Below are 18,854 nucleotides of genomic sequence, written 5' to 3'. Positions count from 1 at the left end.
TAGAAGAGGTGGTGCAGTGGGTGGTGCTGGGCTTGAAGTCAGGAAGATGGGAGTTCAAATCAGGCTTCAGACACTAGCTATGTGTCCGTGGGCAAGACACTTAGCTTCTGTCTGTCTCTGTTTCCCTAACTATAAAATGGAGATATAATAACACCTACCTCCTAGGATTGTTGTAAGGATCAAAGGAAGTAATATTTGTAAAGTGATTAGAATCATTCCTGGCACATAGTAGGCACTAAAATGCCTGTTTCCTTCATCAGACAGCAAGCATACAGGCCATCTTGGGAAATGAATGCATAATTTTCTACTCTTCACTTCAGTGAAGTTCTACCTACATTTAAATAATACTAGTGGAAATGGAATTATTTTGGAGTACTGTTTGCATAGAGTTAAATACATTCAAGACTTTCCAACCTGTTGGATCTACCAGAGCTTGTGTTCTTCTGACACAAGCTTGAGAAAATCAGGTGGTTTTCCACACTATAAGGAGGCATCAGAGTAGGACTTGAAGGGACACTGCTTTATTTTCTCCTCTAAATGAAAATACACTCACACAGACGCATTGTCACGTAGAGTGAGGGACTCAAAGGCTGGATTCAGTGCTTTTATGCCCTATGTCCTTGAGCATCTTTTGACCTTCCTAAGCCTCAGTTCACTCATCTGTAAAATGGGTGAGATTAGCTACTCTACCTACTCTTCTCAGGGTTGTTGTGAGGACCTAAGTGAGTTCTTATATGTAAAAGAGTTTCTGAACTACAAATCCCTTTTTGAATGTAAGGAATTACTATTAATTAAAAGTAGGGCTAAACTTCACTAATTCTCCATCTGCTGCTATGGCTACTTTCTCATTGGAGCACAATAAGCCAATTCAGTTTTTTTAAGGAATATAATTGAGCTACTGTGGCTTTGGTTTAGTGTATTCAATCCATGCTGAAAAATATCACTTGACTATGTCAAAGAGCTATGTTTTTCATTGATGTGGGTTTTCCCTCCATTAAGACCTCTATGAGAATTGACATAGTTGTTGTTATTGTTGTTTGTCCTTTTTTTTGAACCTTGAGGACCAATCACTAAGGTAATGTCTTGACTTGCAAGTGAACTGGATTTGAGTGTGGAAAGAGAAACAGTCTTGGAATCAGAAGATCTGTGTTCAGGTCTGTCTCTCACCCATATCACAGGTGTCTGACCCTGAGCGAATCTATTATTAAGCCCATAATGCCTCTGGCTTCTCTAAGGCTCTCAATTATAGATCATTTGCCTATCTGACTGGGTCGATAAACTTCACGTGGAGAGTTCCCCAGGAAGAAATCATGGATTAACCCATACAAAATCATCCAGTGCTTCTCCACCTTGGTATGTAATTTCAAGAATTGTGTTCACTAAACAGTCACTGCCCATTGGTGAATCTTTTGATTATAAGTCTCTCCAAAATTAGGTAGGTGGGGTCCTAAAAGCATAGTTTGTCCCTGCTGTAAATATAAATGTAAATATGAATATAAAGTCTTTCCAAATGTGAGCATAGCCTTTAGGGGTGAGGGTCAACTCTATGCCACAAGGAGGTCCTATAGGAGGTCTCCACTGGAGATGGGAACCACTAATTCTGAGAGCAACAAACATGTACTATCTAACAATAAAAAAATTATTTATTAGTTAAAAAAATGAAAATATGTTATATAGGAGAGTAAAACAAACAAGTGAAAGTTTTTCTTTAAGGAATCTTAACTGTAAGTGTACAAGGCAGGAGTGTGACTATGGCAGGATTAAGCAGGCTTATTATCAATGACTAAGTTAACATCAGGATATTTAAAAAAAATTTAAAAAAGTGTAGTGAAGGTGTAAACTGTGCTCTGCGACATTCATTTCTAGACAGCATTTTTTGAGGTGTTACCTAACTTCAGTAGCAAAATATACACGTACAATACTCCAAAGAAATCGCATTCCCACTAACTGTAGCAGATGTCACAATCTGCTTCCCGTCTATAAAAATCATCAGCCACAGCTGTCGGCAGAGAATGGGAATAGTCTATACAGTCTGTATCTGGATACGAGAAGTACTCTGATACTTTGATGGTATCCAGGTGCTCCGTCTCACATGATGTGCAGTAACAGACAGAGGAAGAGGAGGAAGAGGAGCAACAGCTGTATTGGGGGTGAGAGTGGAAATGATGGTAGGGGTACTCTTCTGGGGGAAACCCACAGTTCCTGGTGTCCAGGGAGGAAGGAGAGTTGTAAGTCACTGGAGTCAATGATGGCTGCTGAGGTGGGGAGTAACTGTATTCCAGAGGGCTGGACAGAGTTGATGAATCTGAGGGTGATCCTGGTGCCTGGAGAAATATAAGAGCCCAGGGAACAAAACACTTTTTAACTTAGCCAGTATGAAAGAGATTGACCACAGTGGGCTTTATATAGCTCAGAAAACAAAAAAAAAATCTGGGAAAGGGAAGGAGGGGATACAAATCACACACAAAAAAATTTTTCCTTGTTAACTATATACTTTCATTACATCATATTCCAAATTTATTTGTTCCACTCCTGACAAAGAATTGGTTTCCAGATAACTTCTGCTTCACTGGCTTCCTTTGTTGTGACTGTGTTTCATGTGACACTTTGTTCTTTAACCACAAACCCCCATCATGTTTCAGTTCACCTGCAGAATGAAGTCTCAGTTCTGCCAGGCAGTGAGTTGCATATACTGCTGATGGCTTCCTGGATATTCTCGGAATACTTGATGCACAGAGAGTGCCATTTCCCTGACTAGTCATCTTTCAAACTCCTGGGGGATTAGATGGCAGATACAATGACCCCTTGGGGGAGTAGTATTTAGCTCCCCCCTCAGGAAATGCTCAGAAAAAACCAAAAATTGCCAAGCACATCCTAGCTCAGCCAAAATCTTGGCCCTCTGTGGCTATGAAAAAGGATCTTCAGAAGACTAACAGGCTGTCTGCAGTTTGTTATCAACAGCTTTCCAAAATGGAAGGTGACAGATAACATGTTTTTTCCAATTCCTGGAGAGATCACACAAACTCAATACAATTCAGTTGCTATTTCTCTTATAATTCAATATGAATTTCAGGATTACACAGAACTTCAAGTTCCCATGGCCAATATTTTGGTTTCAGTTCTTGAAATAGTAACTGTTTCTTTCTTTTTTTTTTTTTTTTAACTGAAAAACACTTCAAAAAGAATCCAAAAGCCTGAGATAAGGATTTCTCACCCTATTTTGAGGCTGATTATATTTTTTTACTTGTGTGACCTCAGTTTTTTTCTGTAAAAGGATGGGCTGGATTAGATGACTTCTAAGGTACTCTCCAGCTCTAAACCTATGATCCTATATACCAGATCTAAACCTATAGCCCTATACTCAGGTTACAAACACTGAATCTTAAAACATCAGATATTCCATAAGTCATAGAAGCCCAACCAAAATCTCATTATTCTCACTACTAGTCTTTCCAGAATTAAATCAGCTCCCATGAGAGTAGCTGAGCATCACATATGTCTACATAATGCTGGAACGAAGAGTAAAAATTTAGTAAGTAAATACAAAATCAGTGAATTCAATGATGAAAAAATCAGGGAAAAAGGCCATTCCATCATTAATGTAGACGTAGCCTAGATCTTAATTTCTAGGAAGTGTGAGGAAAGTATGAGCTTATCAGCCTGTGTTGGGTTTCCTAGGAACTAGTATGCATAACACTGGTCTTCATTTAGTCAACATGTTATGGTTTACAGTAAAAAAAAAAAAAGATTACCTTAAATACTCATTATAATGCCCCCTTTCAACTTAGATACTAACTACACTACACTGGGATGCAACCAGCTGGATTAGGCTTGAGAACCTAGCGATTATGTATGCATTCAAGATTCTAAAACGCAGTGTGTGTGTGTGTGTGTGTGTGTGTGTGTGTATTTCTGCCTCAAATGATTTTTAGATGGTTCTTTGCTTGTTTCCTCTGTTGATTTCCTTGTTGATAGTCTTAGCAGATTTCTCATGAGATGATGCCAACTATTTCATTATTATTGAACAGACAGCATCGATCAAGTGAAGGAAAGAATGGAGATAAATTACCAGGCTTTGGTTAAAGCAGAAAGGGGTGGCCTGAAAGCTGTCTGGGAAACACGGTGGGATGCCCTGTGTGGAGCTGAGCGAGTGGTCCAGGAGCGACTCTGTTGGAAGGTAGGACTCAAAGACTTGGTCAAGGCAACTGGGGTTTTCTTCATAGGACACGCAACTGGAAAACTGTCGGGGCTGAAAATAGTTGGGAGCAGGAGAAATAGGCTCTGGCTCCAAATAGGGGGCTAGGAGAAAAGAAGAGACAGAGACTTATCATTTCAAGGGGCCATTTGCAGATTCTGGTGGGGTTTGGCTATGTGTTTGTAAAGTTTACAGGTTGGGCCAGCTGGAACTGAAAAACAGCAGACTGAGGAAGAGTCTCGTTGTTTTTAGCTGTTTTAACTGTCAGGGCTCATCCTAGAAAGGTGTCAGTCTAGAGAGGCAGCACTGTATAGTGGAAAGGATACAAAGTCCAAGTATCTGGGTTTGAATCTCAGCTCTGCCTCTTATTACCCGCATCAAATGAGACAATATTAAATGAGATTAGTAAAAAAGCACTTAGTAATAGCTCCTGATGCACTATAAATGCTTATTCCCAGCCCTCCTTTTCCCTCAGTTTCCTCCTCTGTAAAATCAAGGGGTTAGACAAGATGACTTCTAAGGTCTAGCTCTGAATCCTTCATCCTATCATGGATTTGGCTGGAAACATGAATGGACACACCCAATCTGGTTGTGTCTTAAAGGAATAGCTTCAATTTCCCCTCCATTGTGCCTTTGTAGAAACAACCTCACAGACCTAGTTACAGTGTATGTAGTTTTAGAACTCAGGCCGATTTCTGAAAATAACTTAGAGAATTGCCTGTGGTTTCAAAGAAAGTCTTAACGATAGAAAACAATGGCAATGTTGAAGTTATTGCCTTAGCACTTTTTTCATTCCTATTCACAATATGAAATATCAAGTGACTTCTATACTTATTCAAATGTGAACCTGAAAACCTAAAGTGGTATTAATTATATGAAGTCACTAAACATGAAAATGGAAATATTTTCTCAGGGAACATAGCATTCCTACAATTGTGTAATTAGAATAAGAATTGCTAACTTGACAAAATGCCAAGACATTGTAAAGCTGTAAAAATTGCTACATTTTTATTCCCAAATGGATTTATCAAATTATAATTATAAATCTTAAAATTCTCTGAAAAGGATTAAGCTGTCAATCAAACTGATCTCAAAACACAAGGGTTTTTTTTTTTAATTTTGAGATTTGTCAACATTATTTCATGTGACATTCAGACCCAGGAAATTATGAGCAGAGGTTTCTGCATATATGACCTACTTCAAATCTTAGATGTGAAGTGGAATAAGTAGGAGTGTTTATGTAATAGAGTTATTCGGATTGGGCTGAGGAGACTTACAGCTCTTCGAACTCCCTTCTGGAGAAGAGAGAGAGGGAGGGAGAGGGAGAAGTAGGAAGAGAGAAAGAGAGAGAGAGCAAGAGAGAGCGAGAGAGAGAGAAAGCAAGCTCCTGTTGGCTAGAAACTGAAAAAGCATTATCCAAGAGCCTCAGGATGTCCTGTATTCACCTTAGTACACTGAAAAAGATAACAAGATTGCGAATACCAAAACAATGCTATACCTCAGCTAGCTTTAGTTACTCCTAGCTAAGGATCTGGAATAAATGGGGGAGAACAAAGTGTTTCTGAAGCATAGCCTGAACTGTCCCCAAATGGGGACAAACATATACACTTGTTTGCTTGTTGCATGCTCACATGGATTCGTTGTGCCCTTTTCTAGTTCTGATTGGTTGAATTCCAGTTAAATGGCAGTGCCTAACTTAACCTCGAATCCAGCATTAAAAGACCTGTGAGGTGGACTCTGGAATGGGATGCTGTCTATACTGACCTGCAGAAGAAGGTGAAACTGCTTCTGGAAGCTGGACACTGCTGCTTCGGGACAACTGCCAAATCAAGAATAGAGTCATTAAGCAAAATGAAATAAATTGTTTTGATAAGGGGAAAGGTAGATATATAAGTGACAGGTCTTCCCCCTGTGATAAGGTAAGTCATGTTTTTTTTCTCTCCAACTTTATAGTAGAGAATTAAGGACAATGATTGTTATTTGATTTAGTTCTCACTTTACTGCTCTTAAGTTCTAATATTAGCCCATAATACTTCTGTTTGGGTTATAGCTGATCACTAACTCTTTTTTTAAAGAGAAATGAAACAATTTAGGTTATGAGGACACAGTAGCTGGGGAAAATCCAGAACAGAGCCTCTTACATTCAAGTGTTTGATTGAAAATGTTTCATGAACAGGATTCATTTATTTCAGAAAGTTGATGACTTTTGAAATATTGATCTTCTTCCTTTTAAAGAATTTTCTTAAACTTAATGTATTATTTGAATTCTTGTGAACTTTTACTGGGAGGGAAAAAAAACCTTGTTAATTCTGTTATCTCTTAAAGAGTTAAAAAAAATTCACATTTTTCTCTATTGATCCATCTCTTTACCCATTCACTCAAAAAGAATTTATTAAGTGCCTAATGTTCATAGGTCACAGTGCTAGGTTCTGGGGGAGATATCCATGAAAAGTCACAAAACTGCTGATTTTGATGAACTTAAAGTACTCAGCTGAGGAGGCTGTTTAGAAGGAATGTAAATGTTAATTAACTGGAGGGAAATGTGACAACTCTTGGTAGGTTCTGCTATTTTCTGTGAAAGCTGTGACACCATCAAAATATTCTGTAGTCATTAGTATGTTCTTTCTAACCTATTTAAGGACAAATGAATTCAGAATTTTCCAGCTGGATTAGTAACTTAGTACTAATTCTCTTCTGGTTTCAGTTGATAGCTTTAAATTTTAAAGGGACCAGCACAGTTTTGAGTTTCAGGAAGATATTCCAGGCGGCAGCCACTATAGAATACTCAGCCTCTAGGAAGGTTGTGCAATCAGCCGATGCTGAGAACAGGGGGTGGTACAAACTTTGAAAGTGATCCATGTCATAATGTCATGAACCAGGAAGCTGGAAAGGTTTATCAGCTCTTTATGCAAATATTTGGCTGCTGCTAGAGGTCTCACAAGGAGTAGGTTTTTTAAAAATCTCCTTTATTGTAGAGTTCTTATTAACCCCTTTCCTGCCCCTCTGATCACCCTGTTTGTTCACTTTCCTATATTTTTATCTCACTGAGGTCAGTTTATAGTATCCTATTTAAGGTTATCTTTCTCTTCATGGGTTTGCCTTCTCCTTTCCTCACAAAAAAAAAAAAGACAGGCAACCCTCTTTTCGCTTCCAAAAAAGACACCTGGCAAAGAAATCTAGAACTTAGCATTTGTAGGATGATGGGGGTGTAGATTTAGAGCTGGAAGACACCTTAGGAACAACTAGTTCAACCGCCTTATTTTACAGATTAAGGAAACTGAGGCCCGAGGGTGAAAAGACTTGCTTATTGTTTATAAAACAAAAACCATCCCAAAAATTGAGCAGGAAGAAAATAGAAAGATAAAAGTATATCTTTGGATAGATAACAATTAAAGGTTCCACTTACCCTATGGGTACCTGCAAAATCTTGGGGTGTGTGTGAGTGTGTGTGTGTGTGTATATGCGTACTTATAATGCAACACAAATAGGTTAGCAACAAAATAAGATTGGGACATTCTATGTTGTTGTTCAGTTGTTTCAGTTCTGTCCAACTCCTGATCCCATTTGGGGTTTTCTTGGCAGAGATACTGGAATAACTCGCCATCTCCTTCTCCAGCTCATTTTACAGATGAGGAAACTGAGGCAAACAGGGTTAAGTGACTTTCCCAGGCTATTAAGTGTTTGAACGCAGGAAGATTCATCTTCCTGACTCCAGGACTGGTGCTCTATTCACTGTGCCACCTAGCCACCCACAGGGTGTTCTGTTGTATTTGATAAATGCAGCTTTTATTAGCTCCAAATTCTGAGGAGGCATTCTGAAATAATTCAATGAAAATTCTTCTATAAAACCACAGAGCCCTATCCTGATGGATCAAATACTTAGTACTCTCTGACTTCTGCCACCTGTACCACCCAACAGGTGCTTCTGATGGTGCTCCCCCCTCTTCCCCCACCTCCATGCCTCAGGTGGTAGATTTTTTCTATCTAGATTGTAGAAGGAAGAAGTGTTTCTGCCCCATCGTTGCAGGGGCGTGTGCTGATGTCATCCTCCAGGGAGTAACCAGGGAGGAGTGTCTACTTTCCCCATACCTACAAGCACTTACTTGGAAGCACATCTATACCCAGGCAGAGTACAGGACTAATAATAAATAGGTAGACAAGCTAAGCAGCTGGGTAGATGGGAGGATAAGTGATACATGAGCAACAGTGTAAAACTGGCTTCATGTACAGGTAAGACTTTTCATCCTCCCTTAAATGAGTAGGGATTGGGCAAATCATTTTACCTCTTAGCCTCAGTTTCCACATCTGTAAAATGGAGATAATAATAATGACAAAAATCTCCCTCAGAGGGCTTCTCTGGGAAAAGGGCTTGGTAAACTTTAAAGTAGGCAGCTAGGTAGTGAATCAGATAGAGTGCTGCACCTGAATTCAGAAAGACTCATCTTTCTGAGTTCAGATCTGGCCTCCTGACACTTACTAGCTGTGTGATCCTAGGCCAGTCATTTAACCCTGTTTGCCTCAATTTCCTCATCTGTAAAATAAGCTGGAGAAGGAAATGGCAAATCACTCCAGTATTTCTGTCAAGAAAACCCCAAATAGAGTCACAGTCAGGCATAACTGAACAACAATAAACTTTAAAGTGCTCTACAATGTTATTTTTACTGAAGCAGGATAATAATAGCTAGCCTTTATATTGTACTTAGTGGTTTGTGAATCATTTTACAAATATATCATTTCATTTCACAGCAATCCTGGGAGGAAGGTGCTATTATTATCCACATTTTAAAAATAAGGAAACTGAGACAGGAAGCAGTGAAATGACTTGCCCAGGGTCACGCAACTAGTAAGCATCTGAGGCAGAATTTGAAGTCAGATCTCCACGCCTCCATTCTAGTGCTCTAGGTACTGTCTCACCTAGCTGCTTCCAATTGACAAACTCCCATGTACATTTGTACTTCATATGGGTCTGACAACAGAAAGCAAAAAACAAAAAACCAACCAACAACAGCTGTTCCACTTCTCCCAACACTGTTCACCTTTATAATATAGTTATAGTGTTTGATGGACCCTGTTAATTAAATCCATGCAACAGTGGAAAGAAGTCTGGATTTAAAGTTAGAAAACTCACATTCAAATCCCAGCTGTGCCACTGACTTTGCTCAAGTCACTTACATTCCCTGGGCTTCGGTTCCTCATCCTGAGGTATTTGGACTAGTTGCCTTTCCATCTCCAGATCTATCACCTTATGAAATCCTCTAAATGTTTAGTGATGCTAGTCTAGGACTTCAGCTGCTAGTTCTTGGTTTCTCATAATCTCACTCCCCAAATCTTGGTTCCACAGCATTCATCCACCTTCAAATTCCTGCCTACTTTATTAATTTTTCTTCTACAACCATCTGTGAACTAGTAGTGACATCATATGTTAATGGCAACCAGGTATATGTCCCAGACACCTCCCCAGTACAGAAAAATTAGCACAGACTCAGACCAGATGAAGTGACAGGTCAAAAAAGCCTCAAGGTAGTATAGCAACAAGAACCCTGGTCTTAGAATGCAGTACATTAGTTCCGTGACCTTGAACAAGTCACTTAACCTTTATGAGCATCAGTTTCCTTATCTGCAAAATGGGGATAATAATCTCTGCTCTGCCTACCTAATCTGGTTGTTGTAAGGGAAAATGCTTTCAAAAAAAAAAACTGTGAGCACTCTGCCAATGAAAGGTGTTATTATTGTGTTGGCTGAGGTCCTGCATACAAAGGCATTAGCTTCCCAGTGTTAGGTGTTGCCTTAAAACAAATTAAATAATTATACTTCAGCACAGCATAGGAGCCTCTGCATTCTGGAAGCTCTCCAAGTATTTCCCTGGCACTCACTCTTACCCAAGCCTTGTACTCAACTCTGTTCCAATGGGCATTACTTACATGCTGTCTAGGTTCTCTTAGAATCACTTTCTGATAACTCCTGGTTTTAATTGTTATTCGCATTAGCCAATGTCTAGGAAGAGACAGACGAGGCTGTCCGTGCCCCTGGACATTTAGAGAAAAACATTAACAATAACAACAAACCAGAAGAATAAGCACAAAGCCCTTGCTGGGAAGGGTTCATAGGTCAGAGGAGGACTGGGGCCTAGCAGTCTAAGCTAACCACAGCCCAGGCAGTCAACTCCCCCCACCTAAACACCACTCTCCCTCCCCTTCCACACATACCACAAGCCACTGTTTGCCTATGTGGTTTTAGAAAAACCAAGTGGTCTCTTAGGGCTAATTTCCCACTGAGGCTTCTGTGTGCCATAGTTCTCTTCTATTCTAACTCAACACTTTTACCAAGGCCCATCCTCATTTCCTAAACCACTTAATTTTCGAAGTAAGCTGTGGATGTTCTAAGCTGCCTACACTTAGCTAAGGAGGTTTCTTCCTGTCCTGAGGGCTCAAGGACTGATGGTTCAGAGGTAAATGACCTCCAAGATCACACAACAGAAGAATAAGAGGAGAGGGGAACAATTTTTACTGGTGAAGTACTATTTTTGAAGGATGGTTCTTGAATGAAGTGATGGTTAATAGAAAGAACTCTGGGTTTGGAGACATGGGTGTGAATCTTAGATCTTTTATGTAATTTCCTTGACTTTGGGCAAGTCACTTCACTTTCTCTAGGCCAGTTATACAGTTTAGGAATTTAGGATAATAGTTTTAGAGCTGGAAGGAACCTTAGAGATTATCTGATCTAACCCTTTCATTTTGCAGAGAGGGAAACTGCGGAGAGATTAAGATGCTCAGAGTCACACAGTGACACAAAATGGGATTTGTACCCAAGTGGTCTGACTTTAAATACCTACATTCTTTCCACTTATCCTGTTTCCTCTTTTGTACCTTGACACAGTAAAGGAACATTGAGTGGTGCAGTGAAAATTGTGCTGGATTTGGAATCGGAGGACCTGGATTGCGATCTCAGGTTTGACACTTAAACCCTCTGTGACCAATGGATCTTAATTTCCTCATCTGTGAAAATCTGAGGATTTTGGACTAGATGACTATTAAGGTTCCATCTAGCTCCTGATTTATGATCCCTTGAACTTAGATGGTTTCTATACTCCCTTGTAGCTATAAATCTAAATTGGTAAGTTTCTGGGAGAGGCTTTTCTTGGCAACATTAGTTGGCCAGAGCCTGTGACAGAGAATGAGCATAGACTATCTTACAAACATCCTCACTCAAGGAGACTAACTTGTTGGGTAAAGAACCTGGACTAACCCTAAAGCTCAGCAGTAGTGGCTCAACTCCTGGAAAACAGGAATAACATTTCCTGTTGCTTTCTATTGCCTCCTCATGGTGAATATGGCAGACAGCAGGGTGTGGGGCAGACCCAGCGTGAGAAGTGATGAAGAACTCTATATATCCTTGTAGAAGAAAGGGCAACAGGGGCCCAGGGCTGGAGGATGCTCAGTCACTGGAACCGAGATGGGGTTAAATGACACAGTACAAGTGTTGGGAGGGAGTCTGTTTCAAAGTGAAGTGAAGGATTTGTGCTTACGGTTCCCCCTGATGCCGCCTGGTGTGCCCTCCTCTGCTGCAGCAGCTCCTTCACTGTGATCTTCACCCGGACCCCTTGATACACCTTTGGTTTTTCTGAGGGAAAGTTCATTAATCAGAGCCCAGGAAAGCCTCTCCACGATTAAGGGTCACATTTGGAGATTGGGGGTAGAGAGGGAGGGAGAGTCTAAACTTGATTTCAGATGTCAAAAAAGTCTGAATGTTTAGAGAATTTTCCCCAAGGCCCCAGGTAAAGGGTTAAAGGTTAAATGGTGCTTTATAGGCTAGATAGGCTAAAGGGAGGGTAGTTTTTGCAACTAGAGCCAATGTGATCAGGTAGGCCACAGTAGAATCAAACCAAACAGAAGCTGATGGGTGTCTTCAGCCATCCCCCCCCCCAATTAACTCTGTAACCAGCCACATTTTCTGTACAAGGAGGGTTTGGTCTCACCATGAACCCTACTAAAGCCTTTCAGAACTGAAGTCCTAGGGTTCACTTTCTTATTGTCTTTCTCCCTGGGGTATATTGACTAACCTAGAGAAGAGAGACCTAGCACCTGTGCAGATGAGGTTGACCTTTGACCTCACCCTAGAGTGATGCTCCTATTTTGGTATCATACCCTGGAGTTCACTACTGCCCCTGGGGGCTGGGCATAGTCCAGGCGGTCTCCAACCTCCCTGTCAGTTCTGTCCTAGGCTGTTTGTGGTAAGCCAGCCCTAGGGCAGAGCAACACTCAGGTGGGGTTAGATCAGCCCTGCCCTCAGGCCGGCTAGGAACTGGCCGAGCAGGGGCGCGCGCGCGCGCGCACACCCCCCCCACACCCAAAGGTGGCCTAGTGAGCCCGCTCCCCCTCCCTCCTCTGATGACTCTTCCTTCCCTTTTTTCTTAAATCTTTTTTTTCTTTTGCTCTCTTCTATGCCGCCCCTCTGCCTTCCCAGCTCTTCGACTCTTCCTCCTCCCTCCTTATCCTTTCTCCCCCTTGTCTTCTTGCCCTTTCTTCCTCCCCCTTCCTTCCTCTTGCAGGCTTGTCTCTGCCGCTGTCACCTCCACGGCGCCCGGGAGCCTAGAGGCGAGCTCCGCGGACCTGAGTCCCTGCTGTGGCCCAAGAGGACCGCGGGCCTCGGGCAGGTGTCAGTCTCCTAGTTTGGGCGCAGGGAGCGGCGGGGACAGAGTTTGGGAGCCGTGCGCCGAGGAAGGCAGGAGCTGGGACCAAGCCCGTGCCCTCTGCAGAGTGGAAAGAGCCGGGGCCCCGCGGAAGCCAGAGTCCAAGCCGCCGCCGCAGTGAGTAGTCGGACTCTGTGGCTGGGCGGGAAGAGGCAAGGTGGACGAAGGGGTGGCCTAGCTGTGGGGCCATGGGTCCCTGCTTCCCTTTGGGAACTCTTGGGCAGTAGGAAGGACCGGGCTCCAGGGGCCTCTGGGCTCCTGAGCGGGCCGCGCTTTGGCCACCTGGCTAGGGCGCACGGGCCGGCAGCGCCTCGCCTGGTCATTGCGGGGACCACAGTTAGACAATGCGGACCCCCACGTTCGTCCCGCGACGGGCACTGGGGCGCTGCCCCAAGAAGGGGGAAAAGGGGACCGCTGACTGGAGGAATGGATGAAGGCTCCAGGGCTGCTGATTGCTACCCACTCTCTGGCCCTATACCTGTCTCCCTTCCCTTCCCTTCCCTTCCCTGCGCTGCCCTCCTCCGCTCGGGCCGGCTCCCCCGGGATCAGCCAGCACTTCGTGGCGAGGCAAGGGGGGACTGCCAGAGGGGAGTCCTGGCTCATTGCTCCGCTCAGCTCAGCTCAGCTCAGCTCTGCTCGGGCTGCGCTGCTCTGCGCGGCGAATCTCTAGCTCCCCCCCGCCGCAGGTTCTGGGCAAGCAGGTCTGGAGCCGGAAAGTCCCCGGGGAACAAGCCAGGAGAATCTCAGGGGAGGGAGTGTGGTGGGGGCGCAGAGGTCCTGAACCAGAGTAGTGTTTCGATAGCCCCCCCCCTTAAGCCGGCCCCCAAGAGTGGGCGCCCCGGGAGAGTGCCCCCGGCACAAGGCATGCATGACCTTCTTATTCCCCAGCTCTCTCTGACACACACTGACTACTTTCTCCCTTTCTGTCCTGCCCAGGCAAAACCAGCGAAATGTGGCGGGGGTCCCAGCACCCCAGTCCCCCTCGATCTTGTCCCCCAGAGCAGCAGCCCCAGGTTACCCGACATCCTGTGGAATCAGCTGGGACTGTGGCTGGATGCTGCAGCTGCAGGAAACTCAGCTTCGAGGCAGGCTCCTGTGCTGGGAGAGAAGATGCAACATTTTTAAAGTTTCACAAACCCTCTGGCTGCACTGGCCCCCCTGGAGCTGGAGACAAACCGAATTAATGTTTTATACCTTCGGGTATAGGTTTGAGTTTTCCCCCCCTCATGCCAAGTATTTAAAACCTCTAGAAACCCATGATTTGACAATCAATGATTGCGCGATACTTTCAATTTGAATATTCAAAGGCTTAACAAAATGGTCTATCTTCTGTAGAAATCCTGCACACAGAAACCCCATGGAGGGTCCGGAGAAACAGAGGGTGACATTCTTGAGGGTCCTGAACCCTGCTTTTACTTCATTTTGAGTGTTTTGCCCACCTTCCCACAAATAGAGCAGATGTCCCCAAAGATACTCTATATTTCTGTCTGGGAGGCAGGACCTGGGCCCCAAGTGTTCTAGTTTGTCCCCTAGGACCATACTGGACCAGGCTGACTGGTCAGGGGCCTTCCTACATCCCCTATCCAGTTAAGGGACAAATCCCAAGATTGGGGGGAACAAATATGGCTGCTAGTGAGTGGAGCAGGTCAGGAAACCACTGTGTGTCACTCTCAGAGGCCTCAGGTCCAAGCCCAGGCCACATCTCTGGGCTTCGTTTCCTTCCTGCTCCTTCTGGCCCACGTGCGGGCTTCCCTCCCCTTTCCACCCCCATTCTCAGCCTGGGCCTCAAATGCCATAGTTTCAGCATAGATTGCCTGCCCATTAAGACCCTTTGCTCCTCCCTATGGAGCTGGGGATGCAGTCTGGCCTCGCCCTCTTGTGATTTTCTGAGATTGGTGTGTCTTGATTATAAAATATTCTCTTTCTTTCCATAGGCCTCTGTTGAGCTCTGCCCTCCCAACTGCACATGTCCCATATACCAAGAAACATTTGACAAGCTTGACTCCTGCTTATTTCATCTAGGGAAAAAAGTGACAAAGATTTATATTTCTGTTCTCATTTTTTCAGTGAGAGATATGCCAGGAAAGAGACAGCTTTCTCAGGGCCATATATGACCCCAGCTGACAGTAGCTTGTCTTCCCCACAGGGAGATTAGATTGCTTGATCCAGTCACACACAGGAAGACTTGAGAGGCAGTAATAGTCCCAAGTCACTGGGGTTTAAACAAAGAAGTGGTGGAGTAAGCCTTGGGCTAAACTCTCTACCCGTCTCAGGGAGGGAAGGAGGGAGAGGGTGTAGGATGAAGGCTGAGAGGGGTTAGGGTCGGTTATCTTCGTGCAGAAGCCTAACAGATTCCCAAAGAGAATTCAGAAGTTGCAAGCTACCTGTCCACTCTCTTAAAAGTATATGCCATTGTTGCTGAATGCCTGCTAACCAAGTCAAATATAGAGGAAAAAGTTGTGAAGATGGGGATGGAGAAATTCTGGGTATGTCACCACCATGGCACTTGCCCTCTTGGGCCTTAACTTGAAATTTGCCCGTACTTGGACTTATGTTCCGGGAATAGCAGAGATAAGGTAGGAGGGGGAAGGAGTGTCCCATATGGTTGTTTAGCAGTGGGGATTCTGTATAGTGAGAATAACCTTCCTTTCTCCTAGCCCAGCTGAACCCTAGGGTCCCATCCATAGGTCTAAGGAATCTAACTTCCTAAAGGTGCCAGAAAGTCCTACATGTTTTCTTATCTCAGGCTTCCCCGGTGATGAACACTGAGGACCAGATTCAGGTTTTCCCCATCCATCCAAATAGTGACTTGGGGCTATTCTCTGATTTACCAGTGGAAACACCAGCAGCATCTCAAAGAGCCCTATATTTGACCTCTTCCTTTCTCCTTTTGCCTCTCTTGTTATTTCTCTGTTTTTCCTATTGGTTTCTTCACTTGTAAAGTGAGGAAGTTGGATGAGAGCATCCTTAAGGTCCCTTCTAAGATCATAGATACAGAGGTGGAAGAGACCTTACAAATCCTCAAATCTAACCCTTTCATTTTGCAGTTGAGAGATCTTGAACCCAGAGAGGTTCAAGAAGTGATTTACCCCAGGTTACACACATAGCAAATGGCTGAGCCAGAATCTGAACCTAGGTTTTCCGACTGCAAGATCAGCATATTTTGTACTGCACCACATTACCTCTTAAGACACTGCAGATATAATATTCTTTGGTGCCAACCCTGTTTCTTTTTTCTTTTTCTTTTTTTGCTTTTTGGTGAGGCAATCAGGTTAAGGGCCTTGCCCAGGATCACACAGCTAGTAACTGTCAAGTGTCTGTGGTTGGATTTGAACTCAGATCCTCCTGACTCCAAGGCCAGAGCTTTATCTACTGTGTCACCCAGTTGCCCCCCCAGCCCCATTTCTTGCATCTCTCTTCCTCCCTCTTTTCTCATTTTAAGTTTTTCTCCCCCTCCATTTCTTTCTGCTCCTCATTTTTTCTTGTTCTCTTTTTATGCCTTTACCTCTGTTGCTGCTAGCATCCAATCTTCTGCTGTCCCTAGACGTGGAATGCTTCCTTGGGATTGACTGCTTTGTGACTCATGCAAGAGAATATGTGAACTTATTACTCCATTATAATGTGGGCTCTGAGCCTCAAGAAGGAAATTGCTGTGTCTATGTTATTTCCTTTAAAAGAAAACACCTGGCTGACATTCCGTGGGAGTTGTACTATCTATTGAAGAGAAATCACTAGGCCCCCCTGCTTGGAACCTATTTAGGGAGCTATTGGTCTGTGTGCCCTGCCTGAGTCTGTGACAACTGTAATAAAAAGGGCCAAGTGGCTTCCTGTCCCTGTGACCTTTGTGGCATGGGGTCCTGCTGACCAGTTAGCTTACCTGCCATTGATTCAGAAAACAGGATATCCAGGCCTGAGACCAAGATTGGAGGGGACTTTTTTTCTTTTGCCCCTTGGAATGGCTGGGAATTTAGTTGGCTGCAATTCTTGCAATTGGTTACACCAGTCACTCCCAATGTTACTAGAGTGATAAAGCCTTTAGGTGTGAAGAGGTGTTGGTGCAGAGGAAGGGAAAGCCTTTCTTGCTGGAGAAGAAGCTCAAATGTCTGTGGTATCCTGGAGGAGCAGTCTAATGCTGCCGTTGGACAGATACTTTAAAAAAAATATGGTAGCCATCTCTAGGGAGGAGGGAGGGAAGAGGGAACGAAGAAAAGGGAAAAAAAATTATGTGATAACTTTATTATGTATTTAAAATGAATAGCAAGTTATGCATAATAGATTTGTAGTTTCATGTGCAATCATATTTTTATTATACTGTTATGAAAATGCTTGTTTTATTCCATAAATTAAAAATAAGTAAATTTTAAAGGAAGAAAAAAGAAAGATGAAGTATCCAGAGTACTGGTTCTAGAATCAGAGTACTTGGGTTCAAATCCTGCCTTTGTTGCTCATTACTGGTGTGACTTTAGACAAGTCAATTAATCTCCATCAGGCCTCAGTTTCCTAATCTATAAAATGAGAGGGTTAGACTGGCTAGCCTCTAAGGTATCTTCCAGCTCTGGATTCATAGGTGATCCTATAATCTTGTGTTCTAGTCATATCATTGTGGAAGCTAAATTTTCTTCATTTCTTATCTGTTGGTCATAAAATCTGTGAAGGTGTGTAGAGATAAAAGAGCAAACAAACAACATATGCTGAAATGTAGAGGGAGCATGCTATTAAATCAATGTGGCTAGCAAGAGAATTGCCAGAAGTGTGCTCAGGCTGCAGATTCTGCTCTGATTAGTAGGGCTATTATTCCAAATGACTCAGAGGAAGGTTCGCTTACTCGTCTGTGAGCCTACTGCCACCTCTAGTGTCCACAAAGAGTCCTTGTTAAAATAGACCTCTCAGCTCTAAAGGTTGTCAAGGACTAAAAAAATCTTCCTGAAGAGAGTTACATTTTAACTCTTCAGTTTTCTTTGAAAACACATAAAATAATAGAACCTTAGAGTCTGAAGATCAGTTAGTCCAAATGCTTTCAGGGCAAGAGTCCCTTCTATGACATCTGTGATTGGTAATTATTTGGACTTTGCTTAAATAATAAGCATAACATTAAAATTGGGAAAGATGGTGCTGCAGTAGAAAGAGCCCAGGCTTTGGTCTTGGGTTTGAATCCTGTCTCTGCTAATTACCACCTGTGTGACCTTGGGCAAGTCAAGGATTCTCCCTGGGCCTCACTCATTTGTAAGATGAGAAGATGGGACCACATCTGAGAGTCCCCTAAAGCTTTAGGTGTTTGACCTATAGGAGTTTGAAGTTGGCAAGACACTTTACATATATTATTCCATTTGAGCCTTACAACAATCCTGTGGGACTGGTATTATGGGTCTTCTTTTTATCCTCTTTTTACAGTTAAGAAAACTGAAGCCTGAACAGCTGAAGGGCCTTGCTTGTGGTCCCATAGTTAATATCTGTCAGAGGTGAGATTTGAATCCAGGTTTTCATACCTCCAATTCCAGCAGTGTAACTTTCTCAGGAATGGACCAACTCAAATTGTGGTTTTTTCTTACGTTGAAATCTGCTTCCGGGGAACTTTCACATGTTTGACTGAGTTCTGAAGCAACAAAGAATAAACTCCCTTTTCAATGTGACAGGCCGTCAACTATTCCACGATGCTATCATGCCTCAATAGGGCTTATTTGGAGACCAGCTGTCCCTGACTCCTCAACTATCCTATGTATGACATAACTTCAAAACTTCAAATCATGTTAATCGCCCCCTTGTGGTTACACTATCAACTGAGACCTGGAACAGCAAAGGCTTCTGTGTATTTCTTTAAAAAATTTCAAACTTAGTCTACCAAAACATGTAATACTTAATTTTGTGTTGATGTCCAATTATTATGTGCTAATGGCTCTTTGTAGCCTTGGTAGCAGACAGGCATTTGCAATGGGAAACATATGTATATACTTAAAATATAATAGTTTTTAA

General features: G+C 43.0%; 1 protein-coding gene and 1 long non-coding RNA gene across 4 annotated transcripts; one reads left to right on the top strand and one right to left on the bottom strand.

Annotated features, from left to right (window-relative positions):
• Positions 1–1,618: 1,618 nt before the first annotated feature.
• POU2AF3 (POU class 2 homeobox associating factor 3) lies at positions 1,619–13,991 on the bottom strand. 2 transcript variants are annotated; one of them, XM_020989803.2, is made up of 5 exons: positions 13,903–13,991; positions 11,721–11,815; positions 5,960–6,014; positions 4,070–4,299; positions 1,619–2,324 (listed from the first exon to the last, which is right to left on the bottom strand). In XM_020989803.2, the coding sequence occupies exons 1-5, from the start codon at positions 13,907–13,909 to the stop codon at positions 1,944–1,946; spliced, it is 768 nt and encodes a 255-aa protein (XP_020845462.1). In that variant the 5' UTR covers positions 13,910–13,991; the 3' UTR covers positions 1,619–1,943. The 2 variants fall into 2 exon arrangements, with proteins under 2 accessions (XP_020845462.1, XP_078012973.1); XM_078156847.1 differs by lacking the exon at positions 13,903–13,991 and having other exon boundaries at positions 11,721–12,659.
• On the top strand, positions 6,010–14,141 carry LOC110210702 (uncharacterized). 2 transcript variants are annotated; one of them, XR_002325151.2, is made up of 4 exons: positions 6,010–6,114; positions 11,072–11,143; positions 12,659–13,001; positions 13,821–14,141. It is a non-coding gene; the product is annotated as an uncharacterized LOC110210702 (long non-coding RNA). The 2 variants fall into 2 exon arrangements; XR_002325152.2 differs by lacking the exon at positions 11,072–11,143 and having other exon boundaries at positions 6,012–6,114.
• The last annotated feature ends 4,713 nt before the right edge of the window (positions 14,142–18,854 follow it).

Source organism: Phascolarctos cinereus, unplaced genomic scaffold (assembly GCF_003287225.1).
Source record: "Phascolarctos cinereus isolate Bilbo 61053 unplaced genomic scaffold, phaCin_HiC Scaffold_726;HRSCAF=1367, whole genome shotgun sequence".
In the NCBI taxonomy this organism is placed as follows: domain Eukaryota; kingdom Metazoa; phylum Chordata; class Mammalia; order Diprotodontia; family Phascolarctidae; genus Phascolarctos; species Phascolarctos cinereus.
The sequence above is the reverse complement of the archived record's forward strand: the minus strand, read 5'-3'. Positions and strand labels throughout refer to the sequence as shown.